Source organism: Plasmodium gonderi, assembly GCF_002157705.1.
Source record: "Plasmodium gonderi DNA, contig: Chr11, whole genome shotgun sequence".
Classification (NCBI taxonomy): Eukaryota; Apicomplexa; class Aconoidasida; order Haemosporida; family Plasmodiidae; genus Plasmodium; species Plasmodium gonderi.
Window position 1 is genome coordinate 1,452,704 of NW_021628936.1, and position 22,847 is coordinate 1,475,550.

The 22,847-nt window shown below is 29.9% G+C and overlaps 6 protein-coding genes across 6 annotated transcripts; 1 reads left to right on the top strand and 5 right to left on the bottom strand.

Moving 5' to 3' along the window:
• Positions 1–299: 299 nt before the first annotated feature.
• Positions 300–4,316, bottom strand: PGO_113120 (hypothetical protein, conserved; the record flags this gene model as incomplete). The annotated part of the gene is made up of 1 exon (XM_028688646.1): positions 300–4,316. The coding sequence occupies one exon, from the start codon at positions 4,314–4,316 to the stop codon at positions 300–302; it is 4,017 nt and encodes a 1,338-aa protein (XP_028544447.1).
• A 3,215-nt stretch (positions 4,317–7,531) lies between these two features.
• On the bottom strand, positions 7,532–11,401 carry PGO_113130 (hypothetical protein, conserved; the record flags this gene model as incomplete). Its single annotated transcript, XM_028688647.1, has 1 exon — positions 7,532–11,401. One exon carries the CDS (start codon positions 11,399–11,401, stop codon positions 7,532–7,534), a length of 3,870 nt encoding a protein of 1,289 aa, XP_028544448.1.
• A 1,642-nt stretch (positions 11,402–13,043) lies between these two features.
• PGO_113140 (hypothetical protein, conserved) lies at positions 13,044–13,781 on the top strand (the record flags this gene model as incomplete). The annotated part of the gene is made up of 1 exon (XM_028688648.1): positions 13,044–13,781. One exon carries the CDS (start codon positions 13,044–13,046, stop codon positions 13,779–13,781), a length of 738 nt encoding a protein of 245 aa, XP_028544449.1.
• Positions 13,782–13,893: 112 nt separating this feature from the next.
• Positions 13,894–16,793, bottom strand: PGO_113150 (hypothetical protein, conserved; the record flags this gene model as incomplete). The annotated part of the gene is made up of 5 exons (XM_028688649.1): positions 13,894–13,960; positions 14,184–14,236; positions 14,638–14,760; positions 15,053–15,082; positions 15,291–16,793. The coding sequence occupies 5 exons, from the start codon at positions 16,791–16,793 to the stop codon at positions 13,894–13,896; spliced, it is 1,776 nt and encodes a 591-aa protein (XP_028544450.1).
• Positions 16,794–18,528: 1,735 nt separating this feature from the next.
• On the bottom strand, positions 18,529–19,377 carry PGO_113160 (hypothetical protein, conserved; the record flags this gene model as incomplete). Its single annotated transcript, XM_028688650.1, has 2 exons — positions 18,529–18,780; positions 19,180–19,377. The coding sequence occupies 2 exons, from the start codon at positions 19,375–19,377 to the stop codon at positions 18,529–18,531; spliced, it is 450 nt and encodes a 149-aa protein (XP_028544451.1).
• Positions 19,378–20,192: 815 nt separating this feature from the next.
• On the bottom strand, positions 20,193–21,854 carry PGO_113170 (pyridoxal kinase; the record flags this gene model as incomplete). The annotated part of the gene is made up of 3 exons (XM_028688651.1): positions 20,193–20,266; positions 20,569–20,614; positions 20,916–21,854. 3 exons carry the CDS (start codon positions 21,852–21,854, stop codon positions 20,193–20,195), a joined length of 1,059 nt encoding a protein of 352 aa, XP_028544452.1.
• Positions 21,855–22,847: the final 993 nt, after the last annotated feature.

Consider the following 22,847-nt stretch of genomic DNA (forward strand, 5'->3'; position numbering starts at 1 on the left):
CTCCCACTTGGGGACGTGCATTATGTAGACAAAAAAAAGTGAAAACTTGTTGAGAAAAACAAAAAAAAAAAAAAAAAAAAAAAAAAAAAAATCAAATTAAAAGTACTTGGAAAAGAGGGGAAGAAAAAAATACAAAAGTTTTTTTTTTTTTTTTTTTCTCTCTTGTATGAGTATGAGACAGAAATCCTGTCTCTGCATACCCGGCAATATTGTGAACAAACTCAATGGTAAAATAATATCGTGAGGAATGAAAAAATTCCATTTTTTTTTTTTTTTTTTCAACCCGTTTGAACAAATGCTTATTGCCAAGATGTCCCATTTGGGCATATATAAACATTTTGTTCCCTAAAAATTTCCTCCTTTTCATTTTTAATGACGGGAAAATCTTTAGTGTCGACTATATCTGCTATGTTTTTAGCATTTCTATAACGCACATATAAGAACGCAAGGCCTAAGACAACAACAGTAGCTAATGCGAAGGAAGCAGAATATTTATATATATTAGTATCATTATATTCAAGGTCCTCTTCTTCTTCTTCTTCTTCTTCAGGGTAATTCATAGTCACCACATCTCCTAGCTTTGTATTTTGAAAATTATCATGAAAATTCATGTCCTCATTCGTATAATTTAGATATTTTTCATTTATTTCGTCCTTGATAAACGAAAGAAGTTTATTATCTTTTTTGGTATCTTGTTCTGTCTGTTCATCCGTTCTCACCCCAACAATGTCCTCTACTTCTACCTTTGAAAGTTTTTCATCGACCTTGTAGGAAGCAGAAGCAGAAGTAGAAGCAGGCAGCGTTTTCCCATCTTGTTGTTGTTGACCACATGAAACATTAGATTCATTGATATTTTTTTTGAAATCCACATTTGGGACATGTATGGATGAGTTCTCTTTCTTTGATTCTCTAGATTCTTCCATTTGGTTATTCTTTTTTCCCCCGTCTTTTTCCACTAACGATGGATGATACTCATGTTCATCATAGCTAATTCCAGTTTTATTATCTACATGGATGTCTCTATTTTTGAAACGCTGAATAATATCATACTTGGATTTGTACCTTTTCTGACAATTCCTTTTGTTAGATGCAGCTGATCCATTAACACAGATTCCATCATCATTGTGGTTAACCAACTCTACCTTGTTTTTTTTTTCATCATGTCCAATCGATTCTACTTTTCCTAATGATGTCTCTACAAACTTATCATTCACTTCTTGCTTGCTTTCGCCCGATGATGATGCCTCTTCCCTAGTATGCATTGCACTTGTACTAGTCATATCTCCATTTTCTGCATATGTCAAATTACTACTGTTTTGAAATTGCTCCTTTATTAGTCCTTCTTCTTGAACTATGGATCTCTTCCTTCTCATCATTTTGCTTTCATCACTTGTCAAAAATCCTCCGTCTTCCATCAGTGTATTATCTATTGGAATATCATCTAGAAGATTTTTCTTGTTTTCATTCGGTATGTGATTCTCTTGCAAATCCCCTTTTTGGCTTTGGTTCCAAGTAGAAATATATGTTGGTGAATTATTATCATCTTCATTTATTTGACCATTTTGTTTTTCATTTTTGATCATGTTATCTTTCTTGATTTGCTGTGCATCTTTATAATTCCAGCTATGTGTCAATGTACTATCCATGTCTAAATCGTCCTCATCGTCCACAATTGATGCATAGCTATAATGGATTATAGAATCAAAATCGTCATGGTCCTCACTATCACCATCATCCTCATTATCACCTTCACCACCATTCAGAGATAAAGGAGATGCACTTTTAAAAATTTGATCTAGTAAAATATAAAACTGAGATGTTATATGATTTTCTTTTTCATAATCTTTTTCTGAAATGTTGTCTAATTTTTTTACATTATTTATAAAGTCTTTTATCTTTTTTTTTTTATCATTGTCTAGTTGTTTAAAACGATATTTTTTTCTTTTAAATAAGAAATTCAACAACTTACGTGTCAAGTTTTTATCTTTTCCACTTTTATATGAGGGAAGGGCGTCTATGTTGTATTGTGAAGTATATTTTTTTAGTGACGTGTATTGTGGTTCTTCATCTCCCTCCCCTTCCTCATCGTCCTTGCCTTCCAAGTTCGTTACTGATTTTAGAATTATTCTATTTTTCTTCGATCCCAGGTGGTTATTTTCTTTTCTCATTTTATACGTATCCAATGAGTTTGTTCGCTTCAACCCTTTTTTTTTATTTTCAGCATTTTTTATCCCCTTCATCGTTCTTTCCGTGCTTTCATGTTGGTCCTTCAATTTCTCGTCCTTTCCAATTGCCACGCGGGGTTCTGCCTCTGACTCTGCTTCTGGTTCTGCCTCTGCCACTGCTTCTGGTTCTGCCTCTACCCCTGCTTCTGGCTTTGCCTCTATTCCTGTCTCTACCTCTGGTTCTGACTCTGCTTCTGGTTCTGCCTCTACCCCTGCCTCTACCTCTGCCTCTACCTCTGCCTCTGCCACTGCTTCTGCCTCTACCCCTGTCTCTACCTCTGCCTCTGCTTCTGGATTTGCCTCTACCTCTACCTCTGCCTCTGCTTCTGGTTCTGCTTCTGACTCTGCCCCTACCCCTGCCTCTGCTTCCTCCCCTTGGCCATGCAAACTGCTCGTTTTATCAGCGCCTCTCTGTTTTCTGAGATTCCTTTTCCTTCGGGCTCTGGACATGCGGATGGCATTAGATGCATTGAAGCATATGTTCTTCAGTATGTCCATAATTTCATCTCTGAAATTGGAAACATTGGTAAAAGAGTAAAAGAATTGTTTTTTAGGAGGAGAACCGCTTGGAGTGGAATAAGAAGATTTCGTGGTTAACTGAGAATCAGAAGGAGAGAACAGAGGAGTGTTATTCGGATTCGGGTTACTCGTACTTCTTCCACTTAAGGCCTGACAATTATCATCTACAGAGTTATTGAGACAGATAGAATAAACATCAGCAGAATAAATCATTTTAATTTTATGAATAACATCTTCAATATCTTGTAGATAATCTTTTTGTATTTCTCCAGTGTTAAAAATAACCAGAACTTTATGGGCATTGGGCCTTCCACTATTACTATTAAGAATATTTTCATGTACATATTTTAAAGCATTTTTTAAATTTTTGGAAGAAGTATTTCCTAAATTATATCTCCAATATTCAAGAAATATAAGAAGTTCATCACGATTTCTGGATAAATTAGAAGAAAAGTCAATCCAATTATGTGTGGTATTAGAAAAAGTAGTTATAGAAATATTCACTAACTTTTTACTTAAGTTTAAATGAGAAATCATTTTTCTGATAGGTTGTATAATGTATTTTAACCAAAATTCTTGAGACATATTTGATGAATCATCAATTAGGAAAGATAAATCTACTTCTGCATCACATACATCTAAAGAATGATCGCAGCTAGTATTAAAACACTCTTGAATTATAAGGCTTCTCTGTTCCGAGCAATTTTTACCCTTTCTTTTGTACATACCGTCTCTACTATTTTCTACATTATTCAAAGTATTTCTCTTACAAAAGTGATAACCAACATTACATGTAACGGTGCATTCAGACCATTCAGACCATTCACTACAAACAGCATTTGTTGCGATATCTTCATAAAATTTTTTTAATGTATATGTTAATATTAAATTATGATAATAGGAATTTTTTAGCACACATCTTAGTAACTCATTTGTATTGGGTCCAACTTTATGTATATAATGACAGTAAGATTTTAGATTCACTTTTGTTATGATATTCAATGTTATGTTTTTTCTGTCTAATAAATAATGAACAATGTTCAGATCCGTCATGTCTCTTTTTGTTATCCCATCTGTGTTCATAAACATGATAATCATTTTAGTTGACATTTCATCTGCGTTGTAAAAATGTTTTAAACCTACATAGTTTAATGCTTTCAGATGTTCAGAACTTCTCACAGATTTCACCATTTCTGTCTTCATCACTGTTTCCTTAAAATTTTCGAAATTTACATTCGAATCATCCCTTCTGGAGGAAGCAGAACCCGTAAATTTCCCACTTTTTCCCATAGCTAGAGTTCTCACACTCATACTGTCATAAGTTACATATGTGAGACTAACCTTATGTTCATTTTCAACTAACAAATTTCTTGCAACTTCCACGACATTATTAAGTGCATCCAACCTGTTCTTCTTTACTCCCTCTTGAAAACCAACATCAAACAGTAAGACCAAGTCTAAATCACCCCTAGAAGTTAAGTTTTCTACTAAAGATTTTCCTTCAACATGCGTAAAATGAAACAGAATGTAAGATAGCACACAGTGAAGAAAAATACGCACAGCGAGGTTCATTTTGTTTCTTCCCTTCAGGTATCCCATTTTGCCGTGCGCGCAAAAAAAAAGGGAGGATAAAAAGGAAAATAATTTTAAAATATCAACAATATCAACAATATCAACAATATTAACAATATCAACAATATCAACAATATCAACAATATCAACAATATTAACAATATTAACAATATTAACAAAATTTACCAAATTTACCAAATTTATCATGCAAATTGCACTATCAAAATTGTATAACAAAAAAAAAAAAAAAAATTCACTTTTGTACATCTAACAAATTCTACAATGATCACCAAGTAGTGAACAAAAAGAAAAAAAATTTCTCTTCCCTCTTTTTTAAAGGCTATAATTTATAAGTAATCTCCAATTTTCCAATTAAGACAGGTGGCGAGAAGCTTGATATAGTCTTCCCGAAGTAATAAATAAATGTGTCGCTCTGTATGTATATATATATATATGTGCATGCATCCGTGCATGAATGTGTAAAAATTTTCACAGAATGTCTAACGCAAGCATCTCGTAAGTCACATTACACAAAGCCAATCGTGAGATAAGTAGGTTCACAGTTTCCCCAATATAAGAACACGTAAAAAATTCAAAATGTGTTCAAAAGGAGGCAAATGAATTTTAGCATACATTCATCATTTTTATCAACTTTGTTTCAAAAAAATAAAATAAAAAACTAGGTAATCATAAAGGTATGAACAGTTCTAACACATATACATACCATATGTTTGCGTAAAAGGGTGATTATACCATCTTCCCACTTGTCTGGTTCATATGTAATTATACTTTTCTCATTGAAAGAAAACATCAATGATATAAAATGAAATAAAATAAGATAAAACAATAAAATTATTAAGTAGTGAAAAAAAAAAAAAAAAAACTTAAAACAGTGTTCACTTAAGCGACAATGTAATATGCAAATATACATATATATATATATATATATATATATATATAAGTGTGTGTCTTTTTTCAGGATGCATAAACGAGTCACAATGTGTGTACCTACGTGCGTATGAATAAAAAATTACGACAAACGTAGAGATGATGTGATAAAAGACAAAAAAATTTTGTTAAAATGAAGGGTATAGTTGGAATAGTTGGGCAAAAAAAGAAAAATTCAGGAGCTATGGTTTTCAAAATGTAGGGTTTGTGGGGAAGAAAGAAAAAGACAGTAGAAGAGAGGAAAAAATAAAAAATTAAACAAATTGAAGAAGATAAAAAAATTATGCTTAGCAATTGGAAAATATCCCATATTATATATAAAAGACAAAAATGAGAAAAAAAGGTTAAAAAAATGAACGGTTATATTTCCATTTGGAAAACATGCGTTAATGCATAGAGCCAAAAAGGAGAAAAAAATTTTTTTTTTTTTTTTTTTTTTAAGTTATCCCTGCTATATTACATGATTTTTTTGTTACACATTAAACAACTTGTGTTTACTTGTCTTAATTGAAAGTATTAAATTTGTTAAGTGGTTCATTCACATTTCATCAAACGTAGAGAGGAGTTAATATATCTAGTGGCTTTTAAATAATTACTTTTGTTCATTTAATTGTTTCTTGTGATATGAAAAAAAAAAAAAAAAAAAAAAAAAAAAAAAAAAAAAAAAAAAAAAAAAAAAAAAAAAACCTTACACGAAGGGTTGAACGAATTATCTCATAAGTGTTACACATTTTGAAAAAGCTGATTTTTTTTTTTTTTTTTTTTTTTCCCCAGTCCTTAAACATTCATCAGGATCTTATCTTTTCTTTTTTGCACATGCACTTATGTAATTATTAAAATTGTGTCAAGGACAAAAAAAACGAAAAAGAAAAATGCGTTTAGTCCTTGTCAAATTAAGTGATAGAATAGTTCACATGTTGTAGATTTAAGTCTGTGTAAATATCAGTTGGTTTGTTTTTTCTGCCATGTCCTCATCACCTTAATTGAGATGAAAATATGCAAGTGTGTGCATGTGCTAATATAGATTCACATGCATTCATTCAAGTGCATGTGCATTTATATACACATATGTAGACACATATATACGTGCACATGTGGGAGGAAAAAAAAAAAAAAAAAAAAGCCCATGCTTGTGTACACATGGAGAACATTCAAATGTTTCAGTTTTAATTATTTAAGCTCATTTTAAAAGGAACACACGATTTTTTAAAATTCAGAGGTAGTCTTTTATGAATACCCAAAAGAGGAAGAAGGGATCACAAATCGGGAGACTATTTAAACGCAAGAATATACATAAAGCAAGCATGGGGTAACTCATATTACTGAAAAAGTGCTATCACTGTTAAGGCATAAATGAGAGAACAAGCCAAAGGTTCGCGAAAATGTAAAAAAAAAAAAATAAAAAAAAATAAAGAAGCACTTGAAATTGTAATAAAGCAAAGAAAAAGACATTTTTCTCATTCGTGAAACACGTCATCAACTGAAAATCAATGCTGTAAGCATTCAGGTCTTCTCCCATTTTAATCTACCAAGAGGTGAAACATAATAAAATGTATATATATATATATATATATATATATATATATTGTGCCTGTTCAGCTGTCCATTCCCCTATCATTCATAAGGCCTCCAAAAAAGTAAGCCTTAAGAGAAAAAGAAAAAAGCACTATTACATTCCATTTTCAGGTTAAATGAAGAAAACTTAAAAAAAAAGTTGTCCAAAAAAAAAATATCCCCTCAAATTGATATTCCCTTTTTACACATTGATGCAAGAATATAACCTGTCTTGTTCAGGCAATTACAACTGAATGTTGTTTTTCAGGGTGTAAATTATCCAAGCAAATTTTCATTGAACAGTGGAGTTAAAAAGTGGATTAAAAAAAAAAAAAAAAAAAAAAAAAAAATTATTACTAGCAAGAAATGAAGAAATAGCTAGCTTTTTGTTAAAAAAAATTATGAACAAAACGAAAAAAAAAAAAAAAAATAAATAAAAGTAAATAAAATAGCATAATAAAATTAAATAACAAACTAGAACTAAATAGCAAAATAAAATCAAATAATAAAACTAAATAACAAAATAATACAATATAATAAAATTATCGGCCTAATGTGTGCACGGCACATACATGGGGGGGGGAAAAAAAAAAAAAATGACAACTTGAAAAGCGGTATTGACAAAATATTGACAAAAGCCTACATATTTGCACAAAAAACACACACTTAGTAGCACATGAAAATATGTGTAACCTTTCCTGATATTGTTTGACTTAATTTTTGAAAGAAACTACGAAAGCATCTTTGATAAGTTTATTTTTGTGAACGTGAAAGCATTTCCTATGTTCAGAAAAAAACTCAAGAATTTTTTTTCTTTTGTTCATACATTTTCCATAAAATATGACAAGGTCAGAAATTTTCCAGAAATTTTCTTCATTTAGAAGTATTTGATTTTCCTTAAGGAATGATAAAAAGTTTTCATTGTGTAAAAATGGAAGTTTAAAAAGATAATGTAAATTTATCAAGTTGGTGAACCATTTTCTGTAATCGATGAAGAGCATAACTTTGCATTGTGTACTAAATTTTCCAAAATTGTGTATCCTTTTTACAACTTGATAGTAATTTAAATTAAAAATGGTAAGCTGACCTTTGTGCACAAGGTACATATCTACAGGTGCAACTAAATCTTTGCTTAACATGTCCATTCTGATATTAAAATGATACAGTTGTATGTGATTATTTAAAAGGGAGTTAATAAAAATAGCATATTTTGATGTCCTATCTTGGTTTTCCAAAAGTACATTTTCAAAACTTTCCATATCATTCATAAGCAAAGAAGTTTTCAAAAACATTAAAAAGTTGATCTTGGACATTTTATGAACTTTCAGATAACCTTGCCAAGTCAAGTAAAAATGTAAATACATAAACTCTGTATTATGTAGTAATTTTCCTGGGAATACATTCTCATTATTACCATGCGTTCTATACGCATCAGGGTTCATGGGGGTAAAAAGTAATTCTTCATTTTTGTATAAGTACTTCATTAATCCGTAAAAAATTAGTGTATACTCCTTTTCACTTACGCGAGTGTATATATGTTCCTTAAAAAATCGTTTGAAAATTTTACTTTTAATGAATTTTTTCCTATTTTTACTGTGAAATATTTTCTTGTCTTCCATCTTTTCTAAAATCTCTTTCATCGTCGCTTCATAATGGTTGATGGTACATATGTTGCTCCCTTTGTCATGAATTTTTCTTCTTGTATATTTTTTAATTAGGAGGTTGAATATGTACAAAGGGTCACGATAGAAAAAAAAATACTTCATGTGCTTATTCATCCACTTTTCAGCAGCAGGGAAATGGACCGAATTATTTATACACAAATTCGAGTTACAGTAAATGTGCAAAATCTTTCTGCACAGAAGATATTCCTCTTCATCTTTGCACTTGATGTCGTTTTCTCCCTTTTTCAAATTTGCTTTCCTGAATTTTCCTCGAAAGTTCCTATTTTTCATAAGGTACCTAAACAGTTGAGTAATCTCATAGTGCAAATTAAAATTATTTAATACATAAAAAATGAAAAATATTTGCTTCAAATTTAATGCTAAAATAGGTCTCTTAAAGATGTTCAATGTGGTTTTTTCTTCCTCTGCTTGATATACATTAAGCAAAACTTTGATCAGTTTCTTGATATGTTCCTTATCATAACAGCTGGTTATTTCTTTGTAAATTTTGTAAATTGTGTCATAAGCTGATATAACATGATCTAGAATAAAGTCAGCCGATTTTTTCTCCATTTCTTTATTTGCATTATTTTCATTTTGAAACTTCCTCATGATCCTTTCTAGTACCTGTGGTTGGATATTTCTTAGTAGTTTTTCATTTTCTTGCAAAAAACTTAATGCGATATTTTTATAATTACATATGTCCATGGTTGACAAGAGCATAAAAAAAAGGCATGTATTTATTTTGCATAGCAGTAACATACCCTTTTGGCTCATCATCAATTCGTGATATATTTCACGTTCTTTGTGTAAAGATGTTTCCATTAAGTCTGACATATAGTTCTGCACAAAAAGTTTTAACTCATCAAATATATTGTTGTACATAAGAATAGTGTCATTTGTCTGATCACAATCATTTGATAAAATTGATTTATACATCCTAATTATGTATAAAAAGGTACGTTTTCTTTGTTGGGGTAGTACTGTTTCATTTTTCAAAAATGGAATTTTTTTTTTTTCCATCCTTATAATCTCTGATGAGTCATCATTTTGGACATGTTTCATAATTTCCTTCCTACTCATTTTATTCGCCATTTCTTCGTTATTAATTTCTAAATTTTCAAAATGATTTGCAGAACTTCTATTTACAAAGTTCACATTTATCAGGTTTAGATTAAGCAAGAAAAGGTACTGCAATAGGAGCAAAGTGGAATAAGCTTTTGTAACGCTCTTCTCTTTACCCCCTTGTTTATTCATTTCATCAGATTGCATATTTTCCAGTAGATAAGATATTACCTGACTGTTCAGGCGTTTTTCTGCATATGTGATGAGGTAATTCTTTCTGTCCCTAAAAATATCATCATCGTATATTGTCACACGGTTTTTAAGGAGATGGTTTATTTGCTCCTTTGAAAGTACTTCTTCCCATTTTCTCACGTGATACCTTTTTTTTAGATAAAATATTTTCATTAAAAAGGATAATGTGATCAAGAAATAGTACCATTTGTGATCATATGAAATGTTTTTTTTTTCTGAATAGTACAGGCAAAACTGTTTTAGGAATAGTTCTGGGAAATAATAATTTCTTTTTTCTAAAAAGGAGTTCATCATGTTTATGTACATTAAAAAGTTCGTGTCTGATTGGCAGCCATTACCACTATTTCGTTTACTTCCATTTGGGTACGTGCATCCGAAGAAAACATTCTCCTTGATATAATTTTCAATATAATTGCAAGTGTTAATAGGTAGCATGATCCACTTAAATTTGTCTTTACACTTACTGAAAGTTTCGGGAAAATGAAAAATCGCATGGTATGCTAAATTTGGATTCAAAATATAGCTGCTAAGTACATTTTTTTCCCTTAACTTGTTAATAAAATTAATGATAAATAAATTGTTTTTATTTCCAATTTTGAAAATATACTTTTTGAAAAAGAGTAATGCAAATCTATGTTTTGCACGTCGATAAAAAAAATTCAAAATGATGAGTCGATCAAGTGTGTCATAAAAAGAAATATTTCTCTTAATTTTCCTGTACATTTTGTATGTTTTTCTTTCGCTTTTTATGCTCACCAAAATTACGTTCAATTTTTTTTTAATTTTTAGGTATGCATCGATAATTTTGTTTTCAGAAGGCGGGGACTGATGCCGTTGCCGTTGCTCCTGTTGCTGCTGCTTCTGTTGCTGCTCCTCCTGCTGCTGTATTTTTTCCTCTTCACTGTCCATTATCCTCAACTGTGTTATTACCTCTTTCCTCCTCTTCACACATTTCTTCAAAATTCTTGCATGGTCAGAAATAAATTTCAAAGTGTTATTTTCAATGTGGTTAATTAACTGGGTCTCTTTTTCGACGCTAATTTTTTCTCCATTGCAGTTGCGCCCATGTAAATACTTCAAAATGTAGTGAAATAAAATATTTTCCTTAATTTGTAAATCACTTGTCTTGAATTTTTCCAAGACAATTTTTAAGTATGCTTTGGATGAGTCCGGTAAATATTCCATGCACAATAATGTGTTCAGCCTAGCTCTGTTCAAATGAGAAGGTGGAATTTCTTTGCTTAACTTAAAAGTATTCCCATCCTTTACACTACTGGGGAAAAATGACATTCCCAATTTGTTATCATCCTTATGGTCAAGATTGAACTTGTCACCAATTGGTATTCCAACTATTGGGGATTCCAAAGAGCTTATAATATGTGGCCAACTTCTTTTATGTTTATTCAAATTTTTGTCTTGACATTTTAGTGCGTCATAATGCCTTTTTTTTTTTATCGACCATGTTCTACAATTATGATGATGCTGCCTTACAAATAAACTCCTATCGTATGGTGAATGACAATAGGAGTGCTGTAGGAAGAGTGCGAAACTCGTTACTAATTTGTGTATGCCAAATGTCGCATAAAGGAGAAGAAAATGCATGTCCCTGCAGAGAACTCTGTCCAGTCCGTCCCCTCGGAGATGTTTTGCAGGAACGGTCACGACATTTACTTGTTTATCTATTTATTAATTCATTTATTTATTAATATAATTATATATTTATTAATATATTTATATATTTATTAATATAATTATATATTTATTAATATATTTATATATTTATTAATATATTTATATATTTATTAATATATTTATATATTTATTAATTTATTTATTTTTTTTTTTTTCTTGTTTGTTGCTACTTTGTGGTGTTTCTTTGCGCCTACACACATAATGAGTGATTATATGCTTTGGGCAGGGAAATAAATTTTCTTTTTCCTCTTTATCAATTTAATGGAAATCAGCTTCGCTGAGAATCGTGCAGAGGCCTCTTCTTGCTACTGGGCAAAGTGGAAAATCTTGTCGTTTTTGCAAAACGTGATTTATTTGAGTACCCACTTCCAGCTTGTTGTTCTTGTTGATTTATTCATCCATTCATTGATTGACTTACTGATTTGTTTATTTATTATATATATTTTTTTTTTTTTTTTTTTTTTTTTTTGGCAAGGGTGTGTGTGTAGGGGTAATTTAGGCCAATCGGCACTCATTTTTCACTGAAAATTTCTTACCTTTTGCAATAAGTAAAAACAAATCTGGGGGAGGGGCATGGAATGGAAGAAAAACTCATGCATCGTCGCCATCTCTTTGCAAAAAGGCATATACATATGAACAAATTTTGCATGAACATTCATACATATGAACAAATTTTGTATGAACATGCATACATTTGAACAAATTTTGTATGAACATGCATGTACCATATTTCTGCGCAACGCCGCTCATGATTTTTCTCCCTCCCACTGTGCTTTTCATTTTGCTTTTCTAATCCGTTTTCCAAAACATTTTATTCTAAATTAATTTGGAAAGGAAAACATAAGCGGAGGTGGGAAAACGGATTATCTTAGAATACTGTACATGATGTTTTCACCTGAACATGAAGTAAATTTATTGGCATAATTTTATTTTTTTTTTATTTTTACTTTATTTTATTTCACTTTATTTACTGTACATTTAGGGAAGAAAAATTTTATAACAATTCAATAAATATAGTGAATGCTTGTTTTATCCGTTGAGTTTATATCAGTGTTTTTTTTTTTTTTTTTCCCTAATTTAATTAAAAAAAAAAAAAAAAAGAGTAGGAACATATCTGTGTTCTACATAAGTATCCCTCAAGCTTAATCGTTGTATGGCTTGATGTGAATAACATGTGCTTACAGTTGAATCTCGAGAATAAGTACTAGATGAGTTAGAATTTATGGTAGTGGGGAGTACGGTACAATCCGTACAGAGATATCTAACAAACGTGACATCCCAACCCCATTTACCACCATCCCTGATTATTTGTATCTAGCCCCATTTCTCTTGAGGTATTTTTTTTTTTTGCTTAAACCAAAATGCATTAATACACAATGAACAAGGACATATAATTCCTAACTGAAACGGTAAGGGGGGGAGGACATCAAGACAAAGTTCATCACCAGCACCTTAATCATCTGAAGCAGCACCTTAATCATCTGAAGCGTTATTATAAAAGTGCTACAATTTTTTTTTTTTTTTTTCCCACCCCCCTCGAGCGAGACACATTATGGAAGACGCCTTTGCTGGGTGTTGTTTGCAAAGTCTTTTTGAACCCAAGACAGATCTCTCTCTTTGCATAAACAAATCAATAAAGTTATTTGTAAAAGACATCCCAACATCTGCATCAGTAACAAGCGGGGAGAACCAATGCAAACCGAACGAATATCAGAACAGTGGAAAGAGTACTGCAAATAGTAGTGGCAATAGTAGCAGTGCCAGAAAACGAGGGTGCGAAGATGATGGTGAAAAGGTGGAAGATGAAAAGAATTCTTCACCAACAGAATCTACATGCACAGCTGAGGAAATAAAGAAGAATTTGTTAAGTGAAAATTTATCACTCTTAAATGGATACACATATTTCAACAGAATTGGAAGTAACATAAATTTATTACATACAGAATTACATGGCCTACGGAGGGATTTTCTTTTTTTAAGTAAAAAAACAAAAAAGAATATAAAAGGATTGAAAATCATAAAGAAGAAAAATAAAATTTACCATGGGTTATTGGATGAAATTAAAAAAGATCGAAAAAGAAAAGAAATTTATGAAATTTTATGTTCTGAAATTCAGAAATTAGAAGACGTAAATAAACTTGAAAAAAAACAAAACAAAGAAAAGTCTGACATTGAAAATTTGGAAAAAAAAATACAAAACATAGAAAATACTATTAAAATGAATGATCAAAATATACAACGTGCTATTCAGCAAATTAATGACATTGTGTCAACAAATTTATGCCCATGACAGGTGATCAAAAATGTTATACACTTTTTTTAGAGGAAAAATGTAATAATCTTTTTACCTCCCCCCTTCGATCTTTTTTTTTTTTTTTTTACTCCTACATATATTTTTCAACCTACTCGATCACGCTTTTGTGAAGATTTTTATACAACTCTAATTCTCTTTTCTTTTCATCCAGCATGCTGTAAGTTTGGAGTAAAAAATGTACATATATATGTTTATATACATATATATATATATATATATATTCATATGCACGTGTGTATATATGTGGGTGTGCAAAAAGAAACTTTGAAAGATACGTATGTGAAAGTGCACAGAGTGTAATGTTTATGTAGAAACGACACACGCATATATATATTTTTTTATTGCGCGTGCATATATTGATCCATTTGTGTTAATTACATGGAGACATAAGATTTGCTGTAGCTTTTTAATTCCATCAGAAGGGTACATGTCTGAAAAGTTACAAGTTAGTGTTTAAGTAATGAGCTTGCATTCCTCGTATGTTTAAGCAGTTAGGGCATTCATTGCGCCACTTATTATTTCCGCTGTGTTGTGTTCATTTTTGTTCAACTTTGTTCAGCTTTGTTCAGCTTTGTTCAGCTTTGTTCAATTTTGTTCAATTTTGTTCAATTTTGTTCAATTTTGTTCAATTTTGTTCAATTTTGTTCAATTTTGTTCAATTTTGTTCAATTTTGCTCAATTTTGCTCAATTTTGTTCCATTTTTTATTTTATTTCGCTTGCACGGCGTCAAAGAAAGATATTGACTCCATATTTATACTCAAGAAAATGTAACACATGCCTCAAAATTGTCCTAATATGCTCCATTGAAAGAACAAATTTTCCCTCTCTTACCTTTTGAAGTGTAAATAATTTCTCTTTGAATGTTTTTTCGTTATCCATTTTAATTTTGTTAAATTCGTTTTCTTTCTCTTCCTTCTCTGCAATGACTTCTTTTAACATTTCGTTCGCTTTGTCCTGAAGTGAAGAAGAAGAAGAAGAAGAAGAAGAGTGGTATAGTGGAAATATATATTCACCAGGAAAAAAAAATATATATACACTCCAATTATTGTATGACCCCTATGCACATGTTTGAAAGCAAAAATGTTCATCAGTGAAGTAAAATCCTATTTTCATAATTTCATAATTTCATAATTTCATAATTTCACAATTTGTTAATAATTAGTACAAATGGATAATCGGGTGTGTACATATCGTTGAGATTAATGCAGAAAAGAAAAAAAAAAAAAAAAAAAAAAAAAAATCTTACACTTTTCTCCTTGGCTTCTTCCAACATTTTCTGCAAGGGTGCAAAAGAAATGAAAAGGTTGATCAAATGGATGATACATATTAATACACATCATGGAAAGATAATGATAAATGAGAAGAATAGAGGAAATGGATCCAAACGGGTCGAGGCGGATCGACACCACCTCTAATCGGTCAAAACGGATCTAAAATGACAAACTCAAACAAAGGGATTCGAACAGACGTATCCCTTGACGAACCTCATTTTGTTTAACGATACAACTAAATTTCTCCGAAGAGGTATTGATAAACTTGTCCGTATCATCATTCAACTTTTTGATTTTATTTTCCCTGTCTTGTATATCCTCCTTTAAATCGTCTATCTCATCTTGGAGGAGTTTAACTTTTTTTTCATAATCTTCAATGAGGTTTATAGAATTTTTTAGCTCTTCGTTATCCGCTTCAATGAAAGATTTGATATTGCTTTTTGTATCCTTCCAGCTTACATTCAACATATTGTCAACTGTGAAAGAGTCTACATTGATAGTAACATTGTTTATTTTGTTCCATTCAGAGGAAGAGACATTTCTATATATATTTAAATTTTGTAAAATTTCCGATAATTTTTCATTAACACTTTTGGCTAATTTTTTTAAATCACTACTTCTGTTATTCAATTTATCACTGAGGCCTGGATATTCATTATTTAAACTCTTGATTTCATTTTTGATATGTTCAATTTTTTCTTTATTTTTTTCTATATCTTCATTCATTTGTAAGAATTGTGCTTTATTTAATGTTTGTTTTTGCAACACTTCTTTAACTTTATTAATTTGTTCTATGATTTTATCTGTTTTTGTCTTTTCTTCTTGATTTGATTTTTTACACATTTCAATTTCTTTTTCTAGCTTTTTTGTTTCCTCCAAGCTGTTCGTGTAAAGATTTTTTATTTTTTTATTTTCATCACATAGTACTTTATTTCTCTTAATAAGTTCCTCATTTTCTTTCATGTGATTTTTTATTTCTTCAATTTTTTTTTTTTTTTCTAAAATATCTTCGCTTTTCGTACTTATATCATTTTGTAACCTACTAATCTCTTTGTCTAGTTTTACATTCAATACATCATTTGCGTTTACTTCATCTTTGTTAATGTATGATCTATAGCTTTGTAAAATAAAATCTTCCATTTTTATTTCACTATCTTCGTTAAAATCGTATGAACAGTTCAAATCTTTTTCTTCATTTATGTCATTAAAACATTCAGCTTCGAAAATTAATAGCTGACAAAGCCATGCTAACGCAGACAAATGTGTATTATATTGCAAACCGGTGGTCGGTGCAACCAATGTTGATTTAGAGATCGTATATGGGTACCCAATATCTTTATAAAAGCTTAATACTACTTCTCCATAATTGTCTTTATTAACTTCAATTAAGGGGTCAACATGCTTAAATATAAAATTCCATATATTTATCAAATCTGTCACACTTGGATTTTTGAACAAATTAGGAGATATACTCCCACTGTAATTCTTCCATCCCAAATATCGAATTAGTGTTTTTACATTTTCCTTTTTATCAGTTTTATCCACTTTCTTTATATATACAGATGCGTTGGATTTGTAAAATGACAAGGCATTCAAGGATGTTCTTGATTTAGATTTTTTATCTCCTGAAATGTATACGCTACTATTTAAGTTGCTGTTGTTATTAAACACTGACAGTGTGGAGTTGAATTTGTTGTATACCGAATGGTTGTTCATTTTGAAGAATTGAGGGAAAAAAGGCTCACGTTGTCTAATATGAAGAGGCGATGATCATACAGTTTTTTCTTACACGCTTCTCTCCTGTATGCGGTTCTCTCTCACAAAGTTTTTTGCCTTCTTTTTCTTTTTAAACTCTTATTTTGAGTAAAAAAAAAAAAATGTCAAAATATGAAACAGTAACAATCTTCATACGATTTAAAACACATGAATGGAACATTTGGATGAACAATTATGTGTGCACATTTGGCAGTGGAAAATATACCTTTCCCATTTGTTCTACAAAATGGCATATTGTCATTTAAAAAAAAAAAAAAAAAAAAAAAAAAAAAAAAAAACCTTAAATATTATAAAATACATGAACGTTCAGAATAAAATGCCGATTTTTTCCCCTTTTCTCCTTCCAGTGTGCACAAAAAGTGGAAAACATTTTTTAAAATTATTCCTTGTTCAGGAGAAATTGCATAAAAAAAAAAAAAAAAAATTCGCAAAACTGCACAAAAGCGGAAGAAAGAATAAAATTGTGCAAAAAAGTGTGGAAATGTACTTGTATAACTTTGGTGAAAATGTGAAAAAGCAAAACATTTTTAATGTTCGCTCTTTAAAAAGGATAAATATTCCCAAAGTTATTCCAAAAATTATGCAAAATTAAATCTAAAGCTTCAAACACTTGCATACCATGGTTTTTAGGAAGGAATATACTGCTCCAAGCAAAGGTGTACAGCACGAAAACCCGATGATCATAAAAAAAAAAAAAAATATGAAATGTAGTCATATTTGTGTGTAAACCTTACATTTTCAATAAATTGCTTCATGTGTTCCACTTCATTGTACATTTTTCCCACAATATCAAACCCATGATAAACGTCCACTTTTTGGTAGGACTCTTTCTCACATTTATGCGAAAGCAAAAGGAATGAAATGTTCAATTGGTATTTATCTGCTTCGAGCATAAAACAGGAAATTGGAGAAAAAAAAATAAAAAAAAATTTTATGATCCATTTATTAGACCACCTTAACGAAAACGAAGAAGAGGGACGATGGACATGGTAAAAAAAAGAAAAAAAAAAATGCAATGTTCATAATTTAAAAAAAAGTGGAATTAATTTATAACTAAGAAAGTTAACATAATACCCCAGAGGACGGAATAACACAATGTGAGACATTAACAAATGAAGAGACTAAAAAAAAAAAAAAAAAAAAAAAAATAAAGTAAATAAATAAACCATCCTTGATGCATAAAAATAAGTTCACAAAACTTTCATAAGAACATTACTAGAATGGAAAAAGGGGGATACATTTTCAACAAAGTGGGAGTACAACGATTTTCAGAATTTTTATTTAAAAAAGTGTAACTTTACTAACGCTTGATTTTCCTATTGCTTGGTTTTCCTATTGCTTGGTTTTCCAATTGCTTGATTTTCCTATTGCTTGATTTTCCGACATGCAGAATGTTTCGTTTGTTATTTTCAGTTGGACTTTTTTTGTATATACTGTATTAACATTTTGGTGTGTTTCAAATCATTCATATATGTTTGCTTATACGTGGAGGATACCTACTTACACCAAGGTTGCGAAGAGGCTTTTTTTTCAGGTTATTGAAAGGGTCATACAAAATATTTGTCTACACCCAACAGATCTCATTTTGAGCAAATCTGTTCCAATTTGGATATGAGCCATCCCGTTCGCCCCTTCCCTATCCCTGTATTATTCTTCCATGTCTATAATTAATTCCTCAATTTTCTACATAATTTTGCCCACTCTTTTGAGCCTTCAGTTTTCGTATTTCTTCCAGTTCATTTTCTATTTCCTTCTTTGATTCAAAATTCACTAAGCACTTTGGGTCATTGCATCCTTTTTTCTGAAGTTGTTCATACTTTTTTACTTTGTTTATTTGCTTTTTTACTGATGTTAGTTTCTTGTCTCGGTTGTTCCGTTTCTCCACGCCGTCATTTTTGCCATTGTATAGTTTCTCATGATAACTCAGCTGCGAAAAGGGAAGCGATATAAATAAAAAATATATAAAAAAATATAAAAATATATAAAAAAATATAAAAATATATAAAAAAATATAAAAAAATGTAAAAAAAAATAAATAAAAAATATAAAAAAAATAATTAAAAAATAAAAAATAAAAAAACGTTGACTAAGAGAAAAATGGAATGTAAAATAGGTGGAAATTGAATTACGGAAACGGATACACAACAAATGAGCATATCAAAGATGGTATTACATATTTGTGTTACTATTTTTCAATTTATGTACAACTTTTTTTTTTTTTTTAATGTGAGAAAAGGAGGGACGATTTTCCTAGTATTTTATTGCGGTAGTTTATACACACATGCATATGACAAAAGTTCTATATAAGCATCCCCTCGACTGTTACCTTTTTTCTCCCTATTTGATTTTTTTTATTTTCCTTTACATTTTGAAGGTATGAATTCACAATTCCATTTAGTTGATCGATACTGTTTTCGCTCTTCTTATTATCTTTACTTTCGCTGAATAACTTGTCTTTGCTTAGTTCAATTACTTTTTCTTTTTTTCCGAATAATGTACTTTCTGTTAACCAGCCATAGGACATTTTTTTTTTTTTTTTTTGGTCAGGCAGTTTTTTATGCGATCGAAACGAAAAATAAAAAAGATATGATTAGAGTTGTTACCATACCAAATAGGTACAATTTCGTGAATTTCATATGTGGTTCTTGTTCTCAATTGCAACAAATTGTTGATATGCGTGTGTAACATCAGCTGAACACAGGCGCACTTTGGGAAACGTGTAAAGTTTGATTTAATTGTCCTTATATTATTCATACATGATAATTAAAAAGCATAAGTACATCAATGCATTTACTCAGATGATAAATTAATATTTTTAAGGGGGTACCTTTATTCATTTTGAAAAAATAATTTACCTTAACAGGTCATAAAAAAAAAAAAATAAAAAAAAGCTAATTAGGAAAAAAAAAAAAAAAAAAAAAAAAAAAAAAAAAAAAAAAAAAAAAAAAAAAAAAAAAAAAAAAAAATAAAAAATATTTTAAAGTTATTTTAAAAATTTTAATTTTAAAAAAAAATTTACCTTAAAAGGTAAAAAAAAAAAAAAAAAAAAAAAAAAAAAATTAGAAAAAAAAAAAAAAAAAAAAAAAAAAAAAAAAAATATGAACAAAATAGCTTGAAGTCAAATTGCTAATTTGCGAATTTGCTAATTTGTTGAATTATATTAATGTTCATAAATACGTTGACCACATATATTAAATCAGAAAGGATAAATTTATATCACAAATTTGAACGAATTCGTTTTAATGCTAAAATGGGCATGCCATTTCACCAAAAAAAAAAAAAAGAAAAACGAAAGAAAAAAAAAGAGGCAAAATTGAAGATGCATAAGTTTAGGTGGGGTTAAGATACACAAACTGGTTCCTCTTTAATTAAATTGTCACATAACCCATCACTGGCTATTATATCTTGGTTTTCTAAAAAAATTGGGAGGAAATGTGGAGAAAAGTGACATGGATGCGTAAAAACGCTGAAAAAAATATTTCGCAAAAGGGTAGAACTTGCAAAAGGGTAGAACTTGCAAAAGGGTAGAACTTGCAAAAGGGTAGAATTTGCAAAAGGGTAGAATTTGCAAAAGGGTAGAATTTGCAAAAGGGTAGAACTTGCAAAAAGGTAGAACTTGCAGAAACGTGAACACAGACACACGTGCGCAAAGAACAAAACGATAGGGAATGTATTTTTTTTTTTGCAACATGGGAAACTAGTTGAAAACTCTAACCTATTATTTTCAGCTCCTCCCAGGTTAGGCTATTTTTTATAACATTCTGGAAAAAAAAAAAAAAAAAAAAAAAAATTTATGGGGCATAACATGTATTTACAGGCATATGCAAATAAAATAAAACAAGTAATAATAATATAAGAATAAGCTAAACAGGATGAACGAACATGCGTAAATATATTGCCTCCGTGTGGCTATCTGTACATTCACATGGTGAACCAGGAGAACCAGAGTTCTATTTTCCTCCCATCTCGATCGACCTTTCCCGTTCACTCACTCCTTCACACTCTTTCTCTATATATCTCACTCTTTCTCACTCTCTCAAAATGTGCTTCTTCTTTTCTTACGTGTAATATATTCAGAACTTTTGAAATGATCAGAAGAATGTTTCCCCGGTGCCTAAGTATGAATGAGAGGAGCAGGGATGCAAACAAATCTCCACATCCACAAACGTGAAAATGGAATCTAAATATTTTATACTTGAAGCTGACTACCTTTTTGTTATTTAAAAAACCAACATATAAGTACAGATGATCTGTGTCGAATAAATAGTGAACTGAGGTTACAATAACTAATTTGATGCCTTTATTTAATAAAAAAAGTATACATTTCATCACGTCATTTTCACTACTTATTTTCATATCACATAATAATTCCAATTCAAATTGATTTGGAGTAATTATATCAACGAACGGAATGCAACTTTTGTAGGATTGTACAACATCCTTGTCCACATATAGTTTACCATTATCTCCCAATACTGGATCGCATAACCAGAAGAAATTTAAATTAATTAAATTTTCCACGCAGTATTTTTCTGAATTATCGATACAATGGTCATTGTAAGGGATGGTATCGGAGCCATGATAACATATGGTATGACCGTTCTCGTTTTCTTTTTTCTCCTTCGTGGCTTTCATTTTTCCATTCATGTGATCACATTTTTTTTTAGTTTTGGCATTTTTCAATTCCAGAATGCTGTTAATCACAGCTTCGACGCATTCCTTTGTTTTAATATATCCTGTCAAAAAGTGTATATTATTATTGTCATTAGAACTCAAACTAGCCATTTCTGCTTTGAATTCACTTAAAATGGTTTTCATTTCATCATGTTTTGTTTCGACACCCTTATGTTTGTATTTTGAGTAATACTGAACGGTGTTCAGTATTTTTGGCACATGTCCCCTTCTTCTCAAAACGAATGAAGCAACATTATTTCCACAAAATCCATCAAAAACTTGTGATTGTATGGAGACGATGTTTTCTCTGTTCATTTTATTATTCATTAAGAATGCGTAGGATTTTACAAAAATGAAGGATGAAACCAGGGGTGAGAGAGAAATAGGTAAATATATATACTCAGCTGTATATATACATATATATATGTGATGCAAAATGTGACATACACAAAATTTCCATCTGGGATGTTCTATATGGATATGTTTTCTTTGAGTTTATTAATCGAAAGTGGCCTCATTTTGGCAGAAAAAAAGGGGAAATAAAAAGTTAAGAAAGTGGAAATTAAGAGAGTAGAAATTAAGGAAATAAAAATTAAGAAACCGAAATTAAGAATGTAGAAATCAAGGAAATATAAAATAAGAAAAATAGTAAAATAAATACAAGGAGGAAACGTAATCAAATAATAATGATAAAAATTATGTACTTTATGTAGAGCTGGGGAAAGGACTTGAATTTTGTTGTAAAATTATTATAAATTCGATTTTTTCTCATTTAAAAAGGGTAACCGACATGAATTGCAACTTTATATACATTGTTATTGTTCACGTGAGAAATAAAATGACAACAAAATTGTATGCTATATATGTTGAGACTTACACACAATAATTTTAAATGTTTTTTTCTTTTTTCTTTTTTCTTTTTTCCTTCTTCTTTTTTCTTTTTTTAATCTTGAGGTGCCCGACTTCAACAATACAAAAAAAAAAAAAAAAAAAAAAAATGCATGGGCTAATACATATTAAAGTTATATATTCTGCATAGCAAAAATGCATGCATAAGTACCTGAACATTATTTCTTTTTTTTTTTTTTTTTTTTAAAGAAAATTATTAATTTTTTATAATTCAAACATCAATTTTTTCCGAATTTTTTTTTTTTTTTTTTTTTTTTTTTTTTTTTTTTATTTTTTTTTTTTTTTTTAATTTTTTTTTTTTTTTTTTTTTTTTTATTTATTTTTTTTTAATATTTTTTTTTTAATTTTTTTTTTTTTTTTTTTTTTTTGTTATTACAGTGCGTTTATAAAGTTTTCCAGTAAGGAAAAAAA